Source organism: Oncorhynchus keta, chromosome 35, assembly GCF_023373465.1.
Source record: "Oncorhynchus keta strain PuntledgeMale-10-30-2019 chromosome 35, Oket_V2, whole genome shotgun sequence".
NCBI classification, from domain to species: Eukaryota; Metazoa; Chordata; class Actinopteri; order Salmoniformes; family Salmonidae; genus Oncorhynchus; species Oncorhynchus keta.
This window is the reverse complement of record NC_068455.1, coordinates 27,290,971-27,308,185: the sequence shown is the minus strand read 5'-3', so window position 1 is coordinate 27,308,185 and position 17,215 is coordinate 27,290,971. Positions and strand designations below refer to the sequence as shown.

Genomic DNA, 17,215 nt, shown 5'->3' with positions numbered 1-17,215 from the left:
AAAGAAAAAATAAGGACAATAAACCAAACACAAATACAGGGTGTAGGGCCAGGGCTGCAGGAGTTTGATAACCAAATCCTTTTTCAGTTTTCCTGCTTTGTGAAATGCTTTTTGTGGCACTCCCTCCCTCTCTCCCCTCTCCTCCGGAGCCAGGGCGGAAATAATAAGAGACGGGAACAGACGAGGAAGGGCGACATAGGAAAGGGCCTTTAGCTTTTTCTCAAGGAACAGAAACACCATGACCCAACTGGCTTGGCTGCTGCAGCCACATACACAGCCCAGGACTGAGCACTGAGGAGGGGCCAAACAACAGGCCCTCTCCCCTAGTTGGATGGTGGCCTGTTATTGGACAGGTAGCCAGGAGGAAATCTAGGCCTTTTCATTAGAAGGATTCTGTATAACCTACCTTCAGTTGTCCAGGTATTACTATTTTATTATTTCTTAAAATATCTATCCTATTTACTGTACAGTCCAGTTTACTTCCAACTGTTACCCATTATAAAGGAGTTAAAAAACACAGAAAATGTTTTTACTTGCTGTCCTGATTTTCTCAATTTAACTGCGAGTTAATTTAAACTCAAGCACTCACTCTGCTCATTTCCAACAATTAGATATAAAAATACAAACCAATCATTGTCTCTCTCAGTGCTGAAGGAGACACTCAGAGAGAGGCCGCTGTTACTAGGGAGAGCAGGCGGAGGGGTGTGTGTGTGGTGACTATGACACGGGCTTACACAAACAATGAGGAGGCTTCAACACCGAGCAGTTGACTAAGTCAAGAGCGACATAATTTTCTGTGCTTTCAAACAGCCACATCATTTAGTCGCGCGTGACTAGTGGCATTGTTGTCATAAGCCAATGTCTGTTGTCAGTCTGTTTTCAGCATGCTAAACTTGGATATGGACACAACATTAGTAGTCAAGTAATATTAGATCACTCATTGACTGATTTAAAAAAAATACTCCACAATACTCCTCCTGATAGCAGCTCAGTGATCTCACAATTTCCTCTAATCCCTTCATATTTATTTGATTTCTCCATCCCCTCTATTGTTCTCTGATTATAATGTTAAACTGTGTGTTAAGAAACACTAACACTAATAACCATGCTACCACCTAAGAAAGAAACAATGGTGCAGCCTGTCTGTTTAGTGTTTAAACACAGAACCAGTCGCTGGAGCATCCTGGAGGATAAACAGCACTACCAGAGACTATTTCTCTGAGCCCTATCCAACCCCCTGCCCCCACTACCCTATTCTTCTACTGCCCTATCCTTGCCCCCCTGCCCCCTGCCTAACTCCTTGCCCCCCTGCCCTATCTAACCCCCTGCCCCCACTGCCCTATTCAACCTACTACACCCCTTGCCCTATCTAACTCCACGCCCGCCTGCCCTATCCAACCCCATGTCCCCCTGCACTACCCAACCCCCACTGCCCTATCCAACCCCATGTCCCCCTGCACTACCCAACCCCATTCCCCCTGCCCTATCCAACCCCATGTCCCCCTGCACTACCCAACCCCCACTGCCCTATCCAACCCCATGTCCCCCTGCACTACCCAACCCCAATCCCCCTGCCCTATCCAACCCCATTCCCCCTGCCCTATCCAACCCCATGTCCCCCTGCACTACCCAACCCCATTCCCCTGCCCTATCCAACCCCATTCCCCTGCCCTATCCAACCCCATTTCCAACCCCCCTGCACTACCCAACCCCCACTGCCCTATCCAACCCCATGTCCCCCTGCACTACCCAACCCTATCCCCCCTGCCCTATCCAACCCCATTCCCCCTGCCCTATCCAACCCCATGTCCCCCTGCACTACCCAACCCCCACTGCCTTATCCAACCCCATGTCCCCTGCACTACCCAACCCCATTCCCCCTGCCCTATCCAACCCCATTCCCCTGCCCTATCCAACCCCATTTCCCCCTGCACTACCCAACCCCCACTGCCCTATCCAACCTCATGTCCCCCCTGCCCTATCCAACCCCATGCCCCCACTTCCCTATTCAACCAACTGCCCCCCTGCCCTATCTAACTCCATGCCCTATGCCATATCAACCCACTGCCATATCTAACCCACTGCCCAGTCCAACCCACTGCCCAGTCCAACCCACTGCCCAGTCCAACCCACTGCCCAGTCCAACCCACTGCCCAGTCCAACCCACTGCCCAGTCCAACCCACTGCCATATTCCACTGCCCAGTCCAACCCACTGCCATATTCCACTGCCATCCAACCCATTGCTCAGGTCTACATATTAATTGAAGTTTTTCCAACCCAATACAGTGTTCACTCAGCTCACAGCAATTGTGCGGGCTACATTAGCAAAAGTCCAAGCTTACTCAGCAGCAGTCCAGAGCCGCCCTGTAATAGGCTGCCTGTCATTGTGTCAAGGCTATACTGTATGAGGAGCCAACCTGGACTCAGGGGTAGACATAACATAGCAAAGGTAAATCCAGTACACTCCAATTAGTATGATATGTTACATTTCGTATGGAATGTATTCATTTGTGGATGTCCATCATTCATTTCGTACAATATGTTACGAATAGCAGTGGGTAGGATTTGTTACAAATTGCAATTCTTACAATATGTTACGAATTTGCAAAACGTATGATATGTTACGAATTCCAATTTGGTGTGGCTAACTTTAGCCAAGTAGCTAACACAAACGTTAGCCAGGCTAGGAGTTAGGGTTAGGGGTTAGGGTTAGGAGTTAGACAAAATTGCTAACTTTACGCTTAGGAGAAGGGCTTGCTAACATGCTAAGTAGTTGCAAAGGAGCTAAAAAGCAGTAAGTAGTTGCAAAGTTGCTTATTTGCTTAAAATGCTAAAGTTGTCCATGAGGAGATTCGAACACGCAACCTTCGGTCACGTTATACGTCTACCCATCCATCCCGACCAACCACCCTACTTGAGTTTTTTGCCTTAAGTAACTTTGTCTTATGTAATCATAGCAAAAATGACATATCATACAATTTGAGTGTCCCGGATTTACATGCACTATGTTACATCTAGTCTATGAGACCAGGCTGAAGCAGCAGTTCAGGCTGTCCAGTCAGAGTGTCCAGGCTGGGATATTGAAGTGACATGCAGTAGCACAGCAACTGCTGGGACAGTAATTAGCAGAAAGACATCAGTGGAAAGAAAAAGGGCTGTGGTCCATAATGAATGGCTTAACTAGGTGATGTGCTCACAGGCTTTATATAGAGACATGGACATGGAGCACAAACAGTCTCCCAGTGAGTCAGTCCCTCAGGCCAGCCAGGCGGGAACTAACCTCGCCATGCTAACCATCACACTGGCAATATGAACGGCCAGGCAGCTTGGTGCATAGGAATGTACAGCATCTCAGAGAATGACTGTGTAGATCAACAGGTTAAATGTGTTATACATCCTTGTGACTTTAAGAGGGACAGAGGTTTGGTACTATCACTTACCACCACTAAAAGTTAGCCAAGTTAAAAGTGGAGGGGTTACAGCTGACATACTGACCTGAGATGGGGTCAAACACTGAGACAGAGAGGTGAGCTATACAGTGGCAAAAAAAAGTATGTGAACCCTTTGGAATTACCTGGATATCTGAATACATTGGTAATCAAATGTGATCTGATATCCATCTAAGTCCCAAAAATAGACAAATACAGTGTGTTTCAATTAATAACACACACATTATTGTATTTTTCTTGTCTATATTGAATACATAATTTAAACATTCACAGTGTAGGCTGGAAAAAGTATGGGAACCCCTAGGCTAATGACTTCTCCAAAAGCTAATTGGAGTCCGGAGTTACCTAACCTGGTGTCCAATCAATGAGATGAGATTTGAGATGTTGGTTAGAGCTGCCCTGCCCTATTTTCTATTCACAAGAAGCATTGCCTGATGTGAACCATGCCTCGAACAAAAGAGATCTCAGAAGAATTGTTGACTTGCATAAAGCTGGAATGGGTTACAAAAGTATCTCTAAAATCCTTGATGTTCATCAGTCCACGGTAAGACCAAATGTCTATAAATGGAGAAAGTTCAGCATTGTTGCTACTCTCCCTAGGAGTGGTCGTCCTGCAAAAGATGACTGCAAGAGCACAGTGCAGAATCCTCAATGAGGTTAAGAAGAATCTTTGAGTGTCAGCTAAAGACTTACAGAAATCTCTGGAACATGCTAACATCTCTGTTGACGAGTCTACGATATGTAAAACAATAAACAAGAATGGTTTATTGGATGGGAGGACAGCACGGAAGAAGCCACTGCTGTCCAAAAAAAACATTGCTGCGCATCTGGAGTTCGCAAAAGAGCACCTGGATGTTCCACAGCGCTACTGGCAAAATATTCTGTGCACAAATGAAACTACAGTTGAGTTGTTTGGAAGGAACACACAACACTATGTGTGGAGAAAACAAGGCACAGCACACCAACATCAAAACATCCCAGCTGCATCCCAGCTGTAAAGTATGGTGGAGGAAGCATCATGGTTTGGGGCTGCTATGCTGCCTCAGGGCCTGGACAGCTTGCTATCATCGACGGAAAAATTAATTCCCAAGTTTATCAAGACATTTTGCAGGAGAATGTAAGGCTCTCTGTCCGCCAATTGAAGCTCAACAGAAATTGGGTGATGCAACAGGACAACGACCGGAAACAGAAGTAAATCAACAAAAGAATGACTTCAACAGAAGAAAATACGCCTTCTTGAATGGCCCAGTCAGAGTCCTGACCTAAACCCGATTTGAGAAGCTGTGGCATGACCTTGAGAGAGGTTCACACCAGACATCCCAAGAATATTGCTGAACTGAAACAGTTTTGTAAAGAGGAATTGTCTAAAATTCCTCCTGACCGTTGTGCAGGTCTGATCCACAACTACAGAAAACGTTTGGTTGAGGTTATTGCTGCCAACGGAGAGTCAACAAGTTATAAATCAAGGGTTCACATACTTTTCCCACCCTGCACTGTGAATGTTTACACAGTGTGTTCAATAAAGACATGACAACGTCTAATTGTTGTGTGTTATTAGTTTAAGCAAGTCTATTGTTGGGACTTAGATGAAAATCAGGACAAATGTTATGAACAATTTATGCAGAAATCCAGGAAATTCCAAAGGGTTCACATACTTTTTCTTGCCACTGTAGTGGTTGTATGGATCTGTTTGCTGTGGTTGGTATATGGCAGCTCAACTTGACAGTCCATTTCAATCATCTGGAGTCTGGGCTTTGTATTGGGGACTTTTCTTCCTCTTGTGCTGCTAAGAAGCTGCTTTGTGTGAAGCTGCATTGTTCCTGGGAATATATAGAGCTGACTCTCTAAGAGTTATGCAGCAGTGAAAACAGGACAGCTTGTTATAGAAGCTTGGATTGGTGTGTATCGCCTGTTCACCGGAGAGAAAAACACAACAACCTTGTCAGGTTAGGTCAGCCATTGATCTCGCCTGAGGTTCAATGTTGCCCTAAATCTAACACACTTGACTTGAGTGACATAGATTACATTCCACATTCCACAATTAACCTTTCTTCCTCTGAGCAGAGCTTCCAAAACAAAGCCAAACAGGACTGAAATGAGAGAAGCAAGTAAAAACAGGATACAGCTGTGTTCCAAATAGCAGTGACTAGGCACCCCGCGTCCAAACTGGGCCTGACGCAGAAGGAGCTCCCTGTTTCCCCTTGAGACAATTAGTCACCTTTAATGAAGCTCTTCTCACAGAGACACACATCTTCACATGCCCCATCCCTGCAGTGACTAGGGCTGAGAATTGCCGGGAACCTCACGATATTATCACGATAGGTGCTGATACGATATGTATTGAGATTCTCACAATTCTCACAATTATTTTTGTATTGCTATTCAATACTGCGATTTTATTGCGATTTGATGTTCCAAACATGCTCACGATACGGTATGTCTGCTAAAGAGAGACTAGAAAAAGCATGAGAAAATTAGTTTTTATCAGTCATGGAAATAAAAGTGTTGAAAACATTTTGGTTCGCTATTTAAAAAGAAGATTGAGGCCAAGCTATAGGATGAAAAATCCCAGAGTTTTGGCGCAGGTACAGCCGATTTGCTGACGCTACCTAGCAAATTTTTTGAAATATATATTTTTTTAAATGTTCAAACCGATACTTGCGGATAAAGTATCGATATAATATTGTCCAAAATTATTTTGCGATATGTAACTGTATAGATTTTTTTCCACAATCACTACAGCTACTAATGAGAGAGGAAAGGTCCTTAGTCTAAATTAGAGTAGATAAATCACATAAATCACGCAAATCTCCTTTTTGACACCACCTGTAACCTTGGTTCTGAGATGCTGCCATGGACCTCCCCGTCTTTTTATGTCAAAGTAAATACCCCTGTCACTTCTAAATAAACACTACACACATCCTCCACCCCTCACCTAATGACTTATTTGATGGGAGACACTGAGGCCTGGCTGGCTCTCCTTTCATGTGGTAGTAAATACCTGGAAAGGTGAAGTATACTGTACATACCACTGCTGCTGTGTGTACCATTGTCCCAGTCCCACGCTTCCACAATCAGAGTGTACGCCCGCTGGAAGAGAGACACAGACGGGATCATTAGGAGGTTGTAAGAATTCTTACTCCCCAGTCCAACACACTGACAGACACACACACACACACACACACACACACACACACACACACACACACACACACACACACACACACACACACACACACACACACACACACACACACACACACACACACACACACACAGAATGCATTACACAAGGAACAAATGATGATAACACACACACACCAGCAAAGTCTGGTGGGAGGAGCTATAGGAGGAATAGTACCAAACCTATCAAACCCATGGAAACAACGTGTTTGACTCCATTCCATTTATTCCATTCCAGCCATTACAATGAGCCCGTCCTCCTATAGCTCTTCCCACCAGCCTCCTCTGACACACACACACACACACACACACACACACACACACACACACACACACACACACACACACACACACACACACACACACCGTTTGTGAGTGAACGTGGATGCTGCTGGTGAGAAAATAGCTCTTGGTTCCCACACTGCTGTCACTGATTAGCTGGATATAAGCCCGAGGGAAGTTAACAAGTGCAACTACTACTGTAGGGATAACAAATTGAAGTTGAACCACCGGCACTGAACACATTCTAATACAAAACAGGTGATTAAGCTGTTAGGTCAAGTCTCGCTGCTGTACTATACTGTACAGTGATATCATTCCCCTGAAGTGGCACACACATACTGAAACAATTCAAAATCTAACAGCAGCAGGTTTCTTAAACTGAAATTCATGGGGAGTTATTTGGGTACCAGTACACCAAAGCCAGAAAAGGAGCTGGCTTTCTGTCAGGTGATTGTGGCCAGTATAGCCCATTCCACCAAAAGAAGGTCGGCGGGCTAGATTACACAGTACTGTGGTCAGATTAGAGAGAAGGGGTGAAAAAGGAGCTAAACATTTCTGTAATTTGGATTCTTGGATGCTCAAAGCTGTTGGAGGAAACTGTATATTTCACAAATATGACTTCTAATAATGCTAAACTGCTGAGTATATGGAAGGCAGAGAAGTCTCGTTCTTTTATCTCCCGTCCCCCAGTCGTGACTTATACCACAGTCCCCATTTATCACTTCTATTTAAACAAACCCTGTATGTAACTGAAGTCTGCATTAATCTAGCTAGTATGGCCTCTCTCCAGATTGATCCGAAAACACATGCCACTAACTCTGGACCTTTTCGAATGCAAATCATTTACTCTTTAAAGGTCCAAGGACATACAGTTGGCTTTATCTTCACCTTCCCCCAAAAGTAAACCTTCCATTGCATCATCAGCTGTCCCAGTAATGGGCCCTCAGTCAGTCCCCCAGGAGACCGATAGGAGGAGGAGACAATCTGACCACAGACATCTCTTTTACACAGCCACAGATAGGTCCAGACCTGAGTCACATAAACTAGTTCATCACCACAGTGTGTGATGTGATACAAGTAGATGGAGTATTACATCTACAATACATATTTTTACATCATACAATGAGCATTCTTCATGAAAAGCTCAGTGGAGGGCATAGCACAGTGAGAGGCTGCCTCCCTGCCCCTCTGCTGTCCTCTCGTGTCTCCCCACTACTACTGGCCTTTGAGTGATCAGACTACTGCCTCCCATTCTCCTTCCTGCCCTGTCAGTCAAATATGACTGGCTATGATTTATGAGGCTGGGGAGCCCAAGGCGTCATCTATGATATGGAGTAATAATAACAGTGTGATATCTTATTCAATCTTCCTTAAATCATAAATGTCTCAAAGACTGACTTCCAATCAGCCAGTAGTCTCTCTGGGCTCTGACTCATTGTTGGGCTTCCTGTGTGTATGTGTCATTGAGGAGAGACTGGAGGCTGGGAGAGGCTGGTGCAAAGTGTGCGGCTGTGGGGTGCATGTCTGACTGTAGTGCAACCTGATGGACCAGACCAGGGCAGCAGTCACAGTAGTTGTCACTTGACACCTTCCAGACCATTTTACATGAGTCAGAGGGATTTGAGCACACTCCTCACTGTCTTCACCTGTTCAATGAATAAATTACTGTACCCCTTCCATCGCCTATGTCTCAACCCACTACAGACACAGTAGTACTGCTTTAACTAGGGGTTTTCTACATTAAAATCAAGAAGATGACTCAACTCAGCATTAACTTTTAAAGGCCCAGTGCAGTCAAAAATGTGATTTACCTGTGTTTAATATACACCTTCCTAATATTCAATTGCACCCCCTTTATCCCTCAGAACAGCTTCAATTCGTTGGGGCATGGACTACAAGGTGTCGAAAGCGTTCCACAGGGATGCTGGCCTATGTTGACTCCAATGCTTCCCACAATTGTGTGAAGTTGGTTGGATGTCCTTTGGTTGGTGGACCATTCTTGATACACACAGGAAAATGTTGAGCGTGAAAAACCAGGCAGTGTTACAGTTCTTGACACACTCAAACCAGTGCACCTGGCACCTACTACCATACCCCGTTCAAAGGCACTTAAACATTTTGTCTTGCCCATCCACCTTCTGAATGTACATAATCCATGTTTCAATTGTCTCAAGGCTTAAAAATGATTCTTTAACCTGTCTCCTCCAATTCATCTACACTGATTGAAGTCGGTTTAACAGATGGCATCAATAAGGGGTCATAGCTTTCAACTGGATTCACCTGGTCAGTCTGTCATGGAATTATTTTTTTATTTATTTAACTCGGCAAGTCAGTTAAGAGCAAATTCTTATTTACAATGATGGTCTACACCGGCCAAACACGGACGACGCTGGGCCAATTGAGCGCCGACCTATGGGACTCCCAATCACGGCCAGTTGTGATACAGCCTGATACAGGAAAGAGCAGTTGTTCCTAATGGTTTGTAAACTCAGTGTATATTTTCATACTATGAGGTTGGAATAAAACTGTGAAGATGGGAAAATTATGATAATGACATTTTAGTTAAAGACCTGTTTTAAAAGACAGCCTGACATTTCTGCCTGTTAAGGTGGGATGGAGCTTTGGCATAAATGAGTTAATAGACCAATAAGAAAGGGTTCCAAACCTTTTTGAAAACAACAGGAAACGTTCAGTTTTCCCCTCTACACTCAGACCACTTCCAAATAGTCCTAGCAAAAGTATTGCTTGAGAAACTGCCCTTTGTTTATTTTTGACCCTTTTAATTGAAAACAATCACAGTAAGGTACTTAATTGTTTCTCATAAATGAATTGATATTGAGATAAAAACCGCTGCACTGGACCTTTAACACTAATAGCAATAGGGTCTCACAGAAAGTATGCCTGACATCATTCTAACACCCAATTAACAACTTTAGTAAAATATTGAGATGAGAGGGGGAAAAACAGCAACACCTGTCATCTCACACCTGTTAGGATATTGAAATGAATAAAACATGTGGGTCCCAGTAGGGTACAGTGAGGCTGGCTAATTTAGCATGTTATTAACAAAAAAGCCCCACTCTAAATAAGGCATCTCCTACACAGGATCCTCATTCTACAAATTACATCAAAACAAATCAAATCAAATAAAAATATGCTAAATGACCCGGTATATTTTTATTAGCCAAGCTGTTGAAACTCTATTTCTCAGGGTTTCCTTCAGTCACATAATTGAGCTTTCCACATGGTACAGTAGGTCTTGCATCATCTTTTCCAATTTAGTAACAAGAAAAACAAAACGTTGTTTTATCCTCAGTGGTTAACACTTTTCATGATTAACATCTCAGATTATTCTGGCACCAAGATTACAAGCAATGACAACTTTTGGAGAATGGCAGCATGCTCAAATTCTACATATATGCACCAAGTAGTGAGTGCCCTTGATGATATCCTGATAAAGACAGCCTGACACACCCTCTGCCATCCCTCTCTATAGAGCAGCATTGTCTTTAGTTTTCCCAGGACATCAATGCAGCCATAAATCAGCCTCCTCTGCCAACAGTCCATCACTTCAGACAGGAAACCCAACACCATCTTCTTTCTCCATCCCTCCAGTTGTTTTTATAACACCATAAATGCAGATAAAAACATAGGTATAAACTCATTGTTTGGCCTGAAAGGCTCAGTGACAAAAGGGAAGCCTCCTGTTCTCCAAGGGCTTGGAAAACTGATAACCCAGGTTGGGAAAACCCCAATCACTCAGCACAGCAGAGCAAACTCAGCTGGGTTTAAGACCCCAATCACATTGGAATCACTATCAAACCATGTATTCTTGCACATGTATTAATGTGCACCCACTGGACTAGCAAACTGTGAGGCTCTCAAGCAATTAAAGAAATATATATATATTTAACCTTTATTTAACCAGGTAGGCCAGTTGAGAACAAATTCTCATTTACAACTGCGACCTGCCCAAGATAAGGCAAAGCAGTGTGACAAAAACAACAACACAGAGTTACACATAATAAGCAAACGTACAGTCAATAACACAATAGAAAATCTGTAGAAAATAAGCACACACACACAAACGGCCTGATAACTGCTGGATGATAAATTGGAGTTTAAATCCTGACTTTACAGAGGTTCCCTGCAACAACAAGGATTGAGTAACTAGGCTACCAACAATTGAGAAACCCTAATGTGGATGAACCCTCACCCCCTTCACCCCAGAGGAGAGAGCAGAGTTACAACAGCATTCCTGAGTTCCTGTGACACACAGACAAGCTCACTGAACCACTCAACTGGGTCATTCCACCAATTCGATGCCTTTTGAGAAGTGGAACTTGGTAAAGTTTTTACATTCTGTCATAAAGAGCACATGTTCAACTTCATAAAAAAAAAATATGTTTTCCCATTTCATAAATGTTTTTACATACAAAGTAGTAAGTGCCTATCAAGTGCCAAATCAAGTAACAAGGTTGACAATTTCATCTTAAATCAGCCATAAATCCCCTTGTGGCAGGAGGAATGGAAGCTTGTGTGCAACAGAGAGTGACATTGTTCAAACATTTCTATCCTGTCTGTCTATGGGTAAGAGGGTTGACGTGTTATGCCAGACCCACTCAGTTTTACACCACAAAACACCAGAAAATGGCCAAAAATAGTAGAAGCAGCTCACGTGCTTTAACACTCTGATTTGACTATTAGATGTTCAATGTTTCTTTTGTAAAAACAAAATACTTAAAAAGGAATAGTTTCACCATATTAAAATGAGAATTCAGTTCAGGTAACAGGATTGACCTTAAAATGAGGGACAGATATAAATTGATAATTTATCAAATTAAATAAATAATAATCTTCAGAAATAACTTTATCAAAGCAACAAAATAACCAGGGCTTTACAATGATGGTGAAACTTGGAGAAATGTTGGGGTTAAGGGGGTTAAAATCTTCCTAGAGGTGACCCAGGGTTGATGGAGGGATAAATCAACATGCTGAATTTCAGCACTTAGCAAGTCTTTAATCCCATGAAAAATCTGATTTATTGAATTCTCCATATGGTCTAAATTAAAGGGCACTTCTTTTAATATGACAGGCTTTTAAAATGCAATATTGGTGCACAATTTGTACTTAAAATATCTTGGAAAGACCCCACTACAGTCAATTATGACCTAACCATTTCACGATCAAAAATACAACCTGATGACAAATTATCAGAATATTTCACCACCAAAGTATAAGACAGACATGCATACAAAATGCCAATACAATGCTGTTACAGTGGGCATCTGCTGAGGTATTGGGATAGAGAGATGTGGTGTGTAAAGGGAGGTGTCAGCTAATGATATACATAAAGTCTAGGATTTAATTAGCCCTGAACACAAAGCAGCAGAGGGAGGGAGGGAGGGAGGGAGGGAAGGAGGGAGGGAGGGAGGGAGGGAGGGAGGGAGGGAGGGAGGGAGGGAGGGAGGGAGGGAGGCTTTGCTGTAGTCCTCCTGGCCTGGTGGGCTGGCTGGCTCCAGCAGAGCTCCAACAGCCATGTGAACAGGTACTGAGGGCAAGTGGAAATGAAACTTACTGGCTGTGAAATAACATGCTTTAATCACAGCTGCACTGAGCTCAGCAGCACCTGGCTGCAATACATGCATTTCAATTAGCATTTATCACACACATGCACATGCATCCCTTATCCCAACCTCATAACAGTGTCTCCAAAACATTAAACATGCAGCCAGTAATCAGACATTTTACACGGCTGGGCTACAGGCAAAATCAGGTCATCTAAAGTGGAACCAGAGGGAGTCACTCGAGTCGGGTCATGGCGGCAGCAGAAAGATGAGCAGACCTTTCCTGACCACAATTAAAGGAGCACAGGGCTTTAAACAACACTATCCCTCACCTTTCCTTACCTCACAAACACTCACGTAATGTAGCCCTGCCTCTCCCAAATAGAGAAGCGCTACCAATGCTTTTAGGCTTATTAAAGTGACCTAGAGACAGAGAGGAGGGGTAGGAGGCAGGGACAGAGGATTAGATGCTGTGAAGCACGTCAACCCAACAACAACACCCCAATACTGTATGGCCTCTGACTGACATCAGACCTCTGACGAGATTCGTTTCAGCCACCATGGTCATTCAAACTAAACCCTATCACAAGAAGTGACTTTGTTGACAGGGCTGGTATCATATAACCGTTTAACCGACGCTTGTGGGAAAATATGGCCAGGGTTAGAGGGGCACGGAAACAACCACAAAAATGGAGAGTAACTGCCCCTCATTCCTATGATTTACTCCCATGGGGGGATGGAAGGACAGACTGCCTCTAAATATACTACAAATAAGAGAATAAGGAGGAGCAGGGAGCAAATTAAATGGATGTTTTTCTTGTGGAGTCAAACACAGAGTCTTAAGTGACTGAGCCGGATCCTAAAAATATCTCTCCCTCATGAGTCGTGACTGAATTCTCACAGAGGAAAGAGAAGAGGCAGCCTTTCTCTCTTTTACCGGCATCCCTCCCCCCTCCATTTCATGAGAAAGATTTCACTAAAAACACACACAGGGTGAGAGGTTAACCATGAGGAAATGATCGAGTGGCAGAAAAAAGGCATTTTTCTCTTTAATTCACGTCAGGAGCTAGTGGCCCAGAAATTCTGACCATACTGTCATAGGCTACAAGGCATGCCTTGATAATATGAACTCTATTAGGGTTATCAGTCAACAACATACCAGTATGCTGTATATGTTGTTTACTTTACTACTTGTTAATTGTTTACTCCATGTGTAACTCTGTGTTGTTGTCTGTTCACACTGCTATGCTTTATCTTGGCCAGGTCGCAGTTGCAAATGAGAACTTGTTCTCAACTAGCCTACCTGGTTAAATAAAGGTGAAATAAAAAAATAAAAATAAAAAATAAACTACAGAGGTCTGTCATTTGCTTTGAAAGCAAACTGGGTAGCTTTTCTTTTTCATGTAAAAATACATGTGGAAAGAGGGGATATACTAAGACTATTAGGGGTCTCCTAGCAACTGACAGCAAGCATCAAATCAAATTTAAACTGCAGCTGTCATGTAGTGTTAGGAGTGTGAGGTTGCTGGCCAGCTTAGCACACCCTGATGGTTTCAGGCCCAATACTAAAAGTACACAACACTAGACATGCTGCTACAATAAACCAACAGTTACAGTTATTAATGGGAGAAAACATTATTTACCATCTTCTGGACTTTTAAAAACAATTTCGAGATCAATGTCTGGACATTGAAAAGCACATCCACTAATATGCCCTTGACTGGCCCATCACAACAATGGAAAACTTGAAAGGGTTATCTCGGCACTACAATCCTCTCTTTTGTCCTGTCTACATTGAGGATAATACTGACCCGACTCAGTGAACCTGAGAGGCCAGAGGTAAAGGCATCCCCTAGCACAGATCTATAGGGATCTTCTAGGATCTCACTTGTTTGAGTATAGTGGTGACACCGATATCCACTCCCTATGTCACACACAACTTAGTGGTAACCGTATCTGCCCAGGGCCCCAGTTACTACTTCCATCTTTCCCTCCCCTGACAGCTGACCACAAGGACTGATGAATGGATAGGTCACACAGCCAACCAACCACACAACAATCCTCACATATCTGGTCCAAAATGTGCAGCGAGATGTTGTTCATGGGGAGACATATTTGTTCAATATCACTGGAGAGCTTCCATGTCTATGTGCTGGACTGTAGGCCTATCTTTGTTTGGTAGAAGCAGACAAGTATAGGAATTGCAGATTAGTACTATGTTACTATGATGATGTAGAAATGAATGATTGCAACCACCATGTGCACAATTGTACTTTGTCAGCCATTTCGATTTTCAGACCTTAGGAGAAAGGCACAGTAGCCAGTGATTTATGGAATCAAAGCAAAAGCAAATATAATAGATGTAATTTGAAAAGATACGAGTAAAAGTGTATGTGTTCTTGACATTTGTGGTGTGTAAAATAGGCACACAAAAAAATGAGTTTTTGTGGAATGCACTAAGCCAGAAACCATGCATGCCATGAGAAAACGTTTTATACTTTATTATTTACAGACAAGTCTTGTAAACTGAGGTGTTCTCCAAAGTTGCCAAGTGGCCACTGGCAATGAAGATGGCACACTCACAACCTCATCCGGTTTGGACATGACTAGTGACTATATTTGACTATTAATAAGTAAATTAATAAAAGCAGGACATATGCAGTGGATCAACAGATGTAATAATGACTTGTCCGTCAACTTACCGGCCAAGCGAACTGGAATGGGATGACAATCTTTCCACCGTCGTTGATTCGGTTTTGGTTGTTTTTGGTGCTCTTAAATTGAAAAGTATTCCCACCGATAACGTTAGTAGATCCAGTTCCATAGATGCACAAGCCTGAGGTCGTGACCTCCGTTTGGTATTCCTTTAGACACACTCTGAAGTACGTATCACACTCATCCCTGCTACAGTGGAGATCCTGCGCGTTCCTTTCTCCGTCGCAGCAGTCCCCGTCCGACAACTGACCGTTAGCGTTCTGTACAGCAATCAACTGCAGCTCAAAAGAGCCCGAAGACTGGGACACCTACGAATAGCATTTGAATATAAAATAAATACACGAAGCGCGTACCATTTTAAGTAGGCTACAGAAGGTTATGCATGTTCTACACCTGAACTTTTATTTTTTTCAAAATGTTTAGATGTTTCAGTCTGAATGCTTTTCTACACATCATTTTAAGTGATGCTAGTGGTGTTAGACCTACTTCCACATTATAGTTATAGTAATGACATAGGTTTTGGGCAATTGTTTGTTTTTCATTTATAATTATTTGATTTGATTAATGCTGCTTTATACAACAAATGTATGTTTTTTTAAACATCCGATTTTTACCCACGGAAATAGATACCTAGATTAGCCTATAACACCGGCATGTAATAACACACTGTCCATACATTGCGCTGATTGCCTTGATCCAAGAAGAATGCAAAACGAATTCATCCATAGGGAAGCTCCAAAGTAGAATTCCAAGATCACATGATTTAACTACGTAATTTCATTAGGAATGGAATTCTAAAAATTAAATTCACAAACTGAATGAGACCTCGTTGTGTGCATGATACACTCGCGCAACTGCTGATCAATTCGTTTGATTTGTCAATATAAAAAGAAAAAAGTTCTTACCTCAGTCCACACCATCAGAAGACACACTATTGACAGACACTTCGAAATCCCCATACAATGCCACATGTCTCCGTTTGATTAGTGTATGATACCATTAGGAAAATGTCTTTATTTCTAAGAATCTGCCGTTGACCGGTGATTGTATCCTCTTCTCCTGGCATGCACAATGAGAACGCGTGATCTATCCCCCTACTATCTCTCCGAATGAAGCAGAAACATAAGATGCGTACTACTAAGGACAGCGGAGGCAGCGCACTGCTGGTCCAGACCAGAAACACGGTCGAATCACTCGACAGCAAGGCAAGCGGTCGGTTTCACTCATGGTTTCACTGTTGAAGCCAAGCCCGGGTATGGCTCTTTGATTGACAGCTAAACAAACCACTTGCAAACTCTTGGCTTAACCAGTTGAGGAACCGCCACGAGCCAACCATAGAGGCGGGGGGCGGAGTGCCATGCAAATTATGCCTGAGTTTGGTACGATTTTGATAAGAAAACATAGTTTGTCTAAACATATATTTGTATGTTTTTCCTTTTCAAGATCAGTCCACAGTTTTATACCTGACTATTTCTTACAAACAATGCTTGCTTATGTTACTACAGAATAAAGGTTGAAGTTACAGTGCAATGGATGATTGTTGCAAAAATAGCCTGGCATGATATGTGGCTTGAATCAATTGTTAGTATTTACAATTACAAGACATTGATGTCCAAAGTATGTGGAGAGTGGTCCAAGATACAGATACATGACACCTGAGAAGGCATCTTCTCTTACATGTAAGTAGAGAAACACATATCTATCAGCCCCCTCTACTGTTTATGTTGCAGGACCACTGGGTTTAGCTCTATACTCACAATGAATTCATATTCTTTATTATGTCTTATTAGGAGGACACACTAAGTAGCCTGAATATAAGTCAAGAGTAAGACCATACACACAATACTTATAGTAGTGTTGTACAATTAATGACAAATCCTGTACACACTTGAAAATAGAGACTGGAAATAAGCCACCAAAAATATGACTCATTCAAATGTCCATTAGGTACCCATGAACTCTATTATGTGCCTTAGGTACATTTCTCAGTTATCTCTTAATGAAACTGTTCAAACTTG

The 17,215-nt window shown here is 42.8% G+C and overlaps 1 protein-coding gene across 3 annotated transcripts in view; it reads right to left on the bottom strand.

Moving 5' to 3' along the window:
* LOC118368222 (protein jagged-2-like) overlaps nucleotides 1–16,412 on the bottom strand; it is a 45,789-nt gene extending 29,377 nt beyond the window's left edge. For 2 of the 3 annotated variants that reach the window (XM_035752130.2, XM_035752131.2), the window contains exons 1-3: nucleotides 16,103–16,412; nucleotides 15,185–15,505; nucleotides 6,480–6,540 (exon numbers count right to left, since the gene is read on the bottom strand). In XM_035752130.2, the coding sequence (XP_035608023.1) occupies nucleotides 6,480–6,540; nucleotides 15,185–15,505; nucleotides 16,103–16,168 (448 nt within the window). In that variant the 5' untranslated portion in view covers nucleotides 16,169–16,412. Of the gene's footprint in view, nucleotides 1–5,105; nucleotides 5,302–6,479; nucleotides 6,541–15,184; nucleotides 15,506–16,102 lie in introns of those variants that run through there. The other variant, XM_052496775.1, reaches the window with a different exon arrangement.
* Between the last annotated feature and the right edge of the window lie 803 nt (nucleotides 16,413–17,215).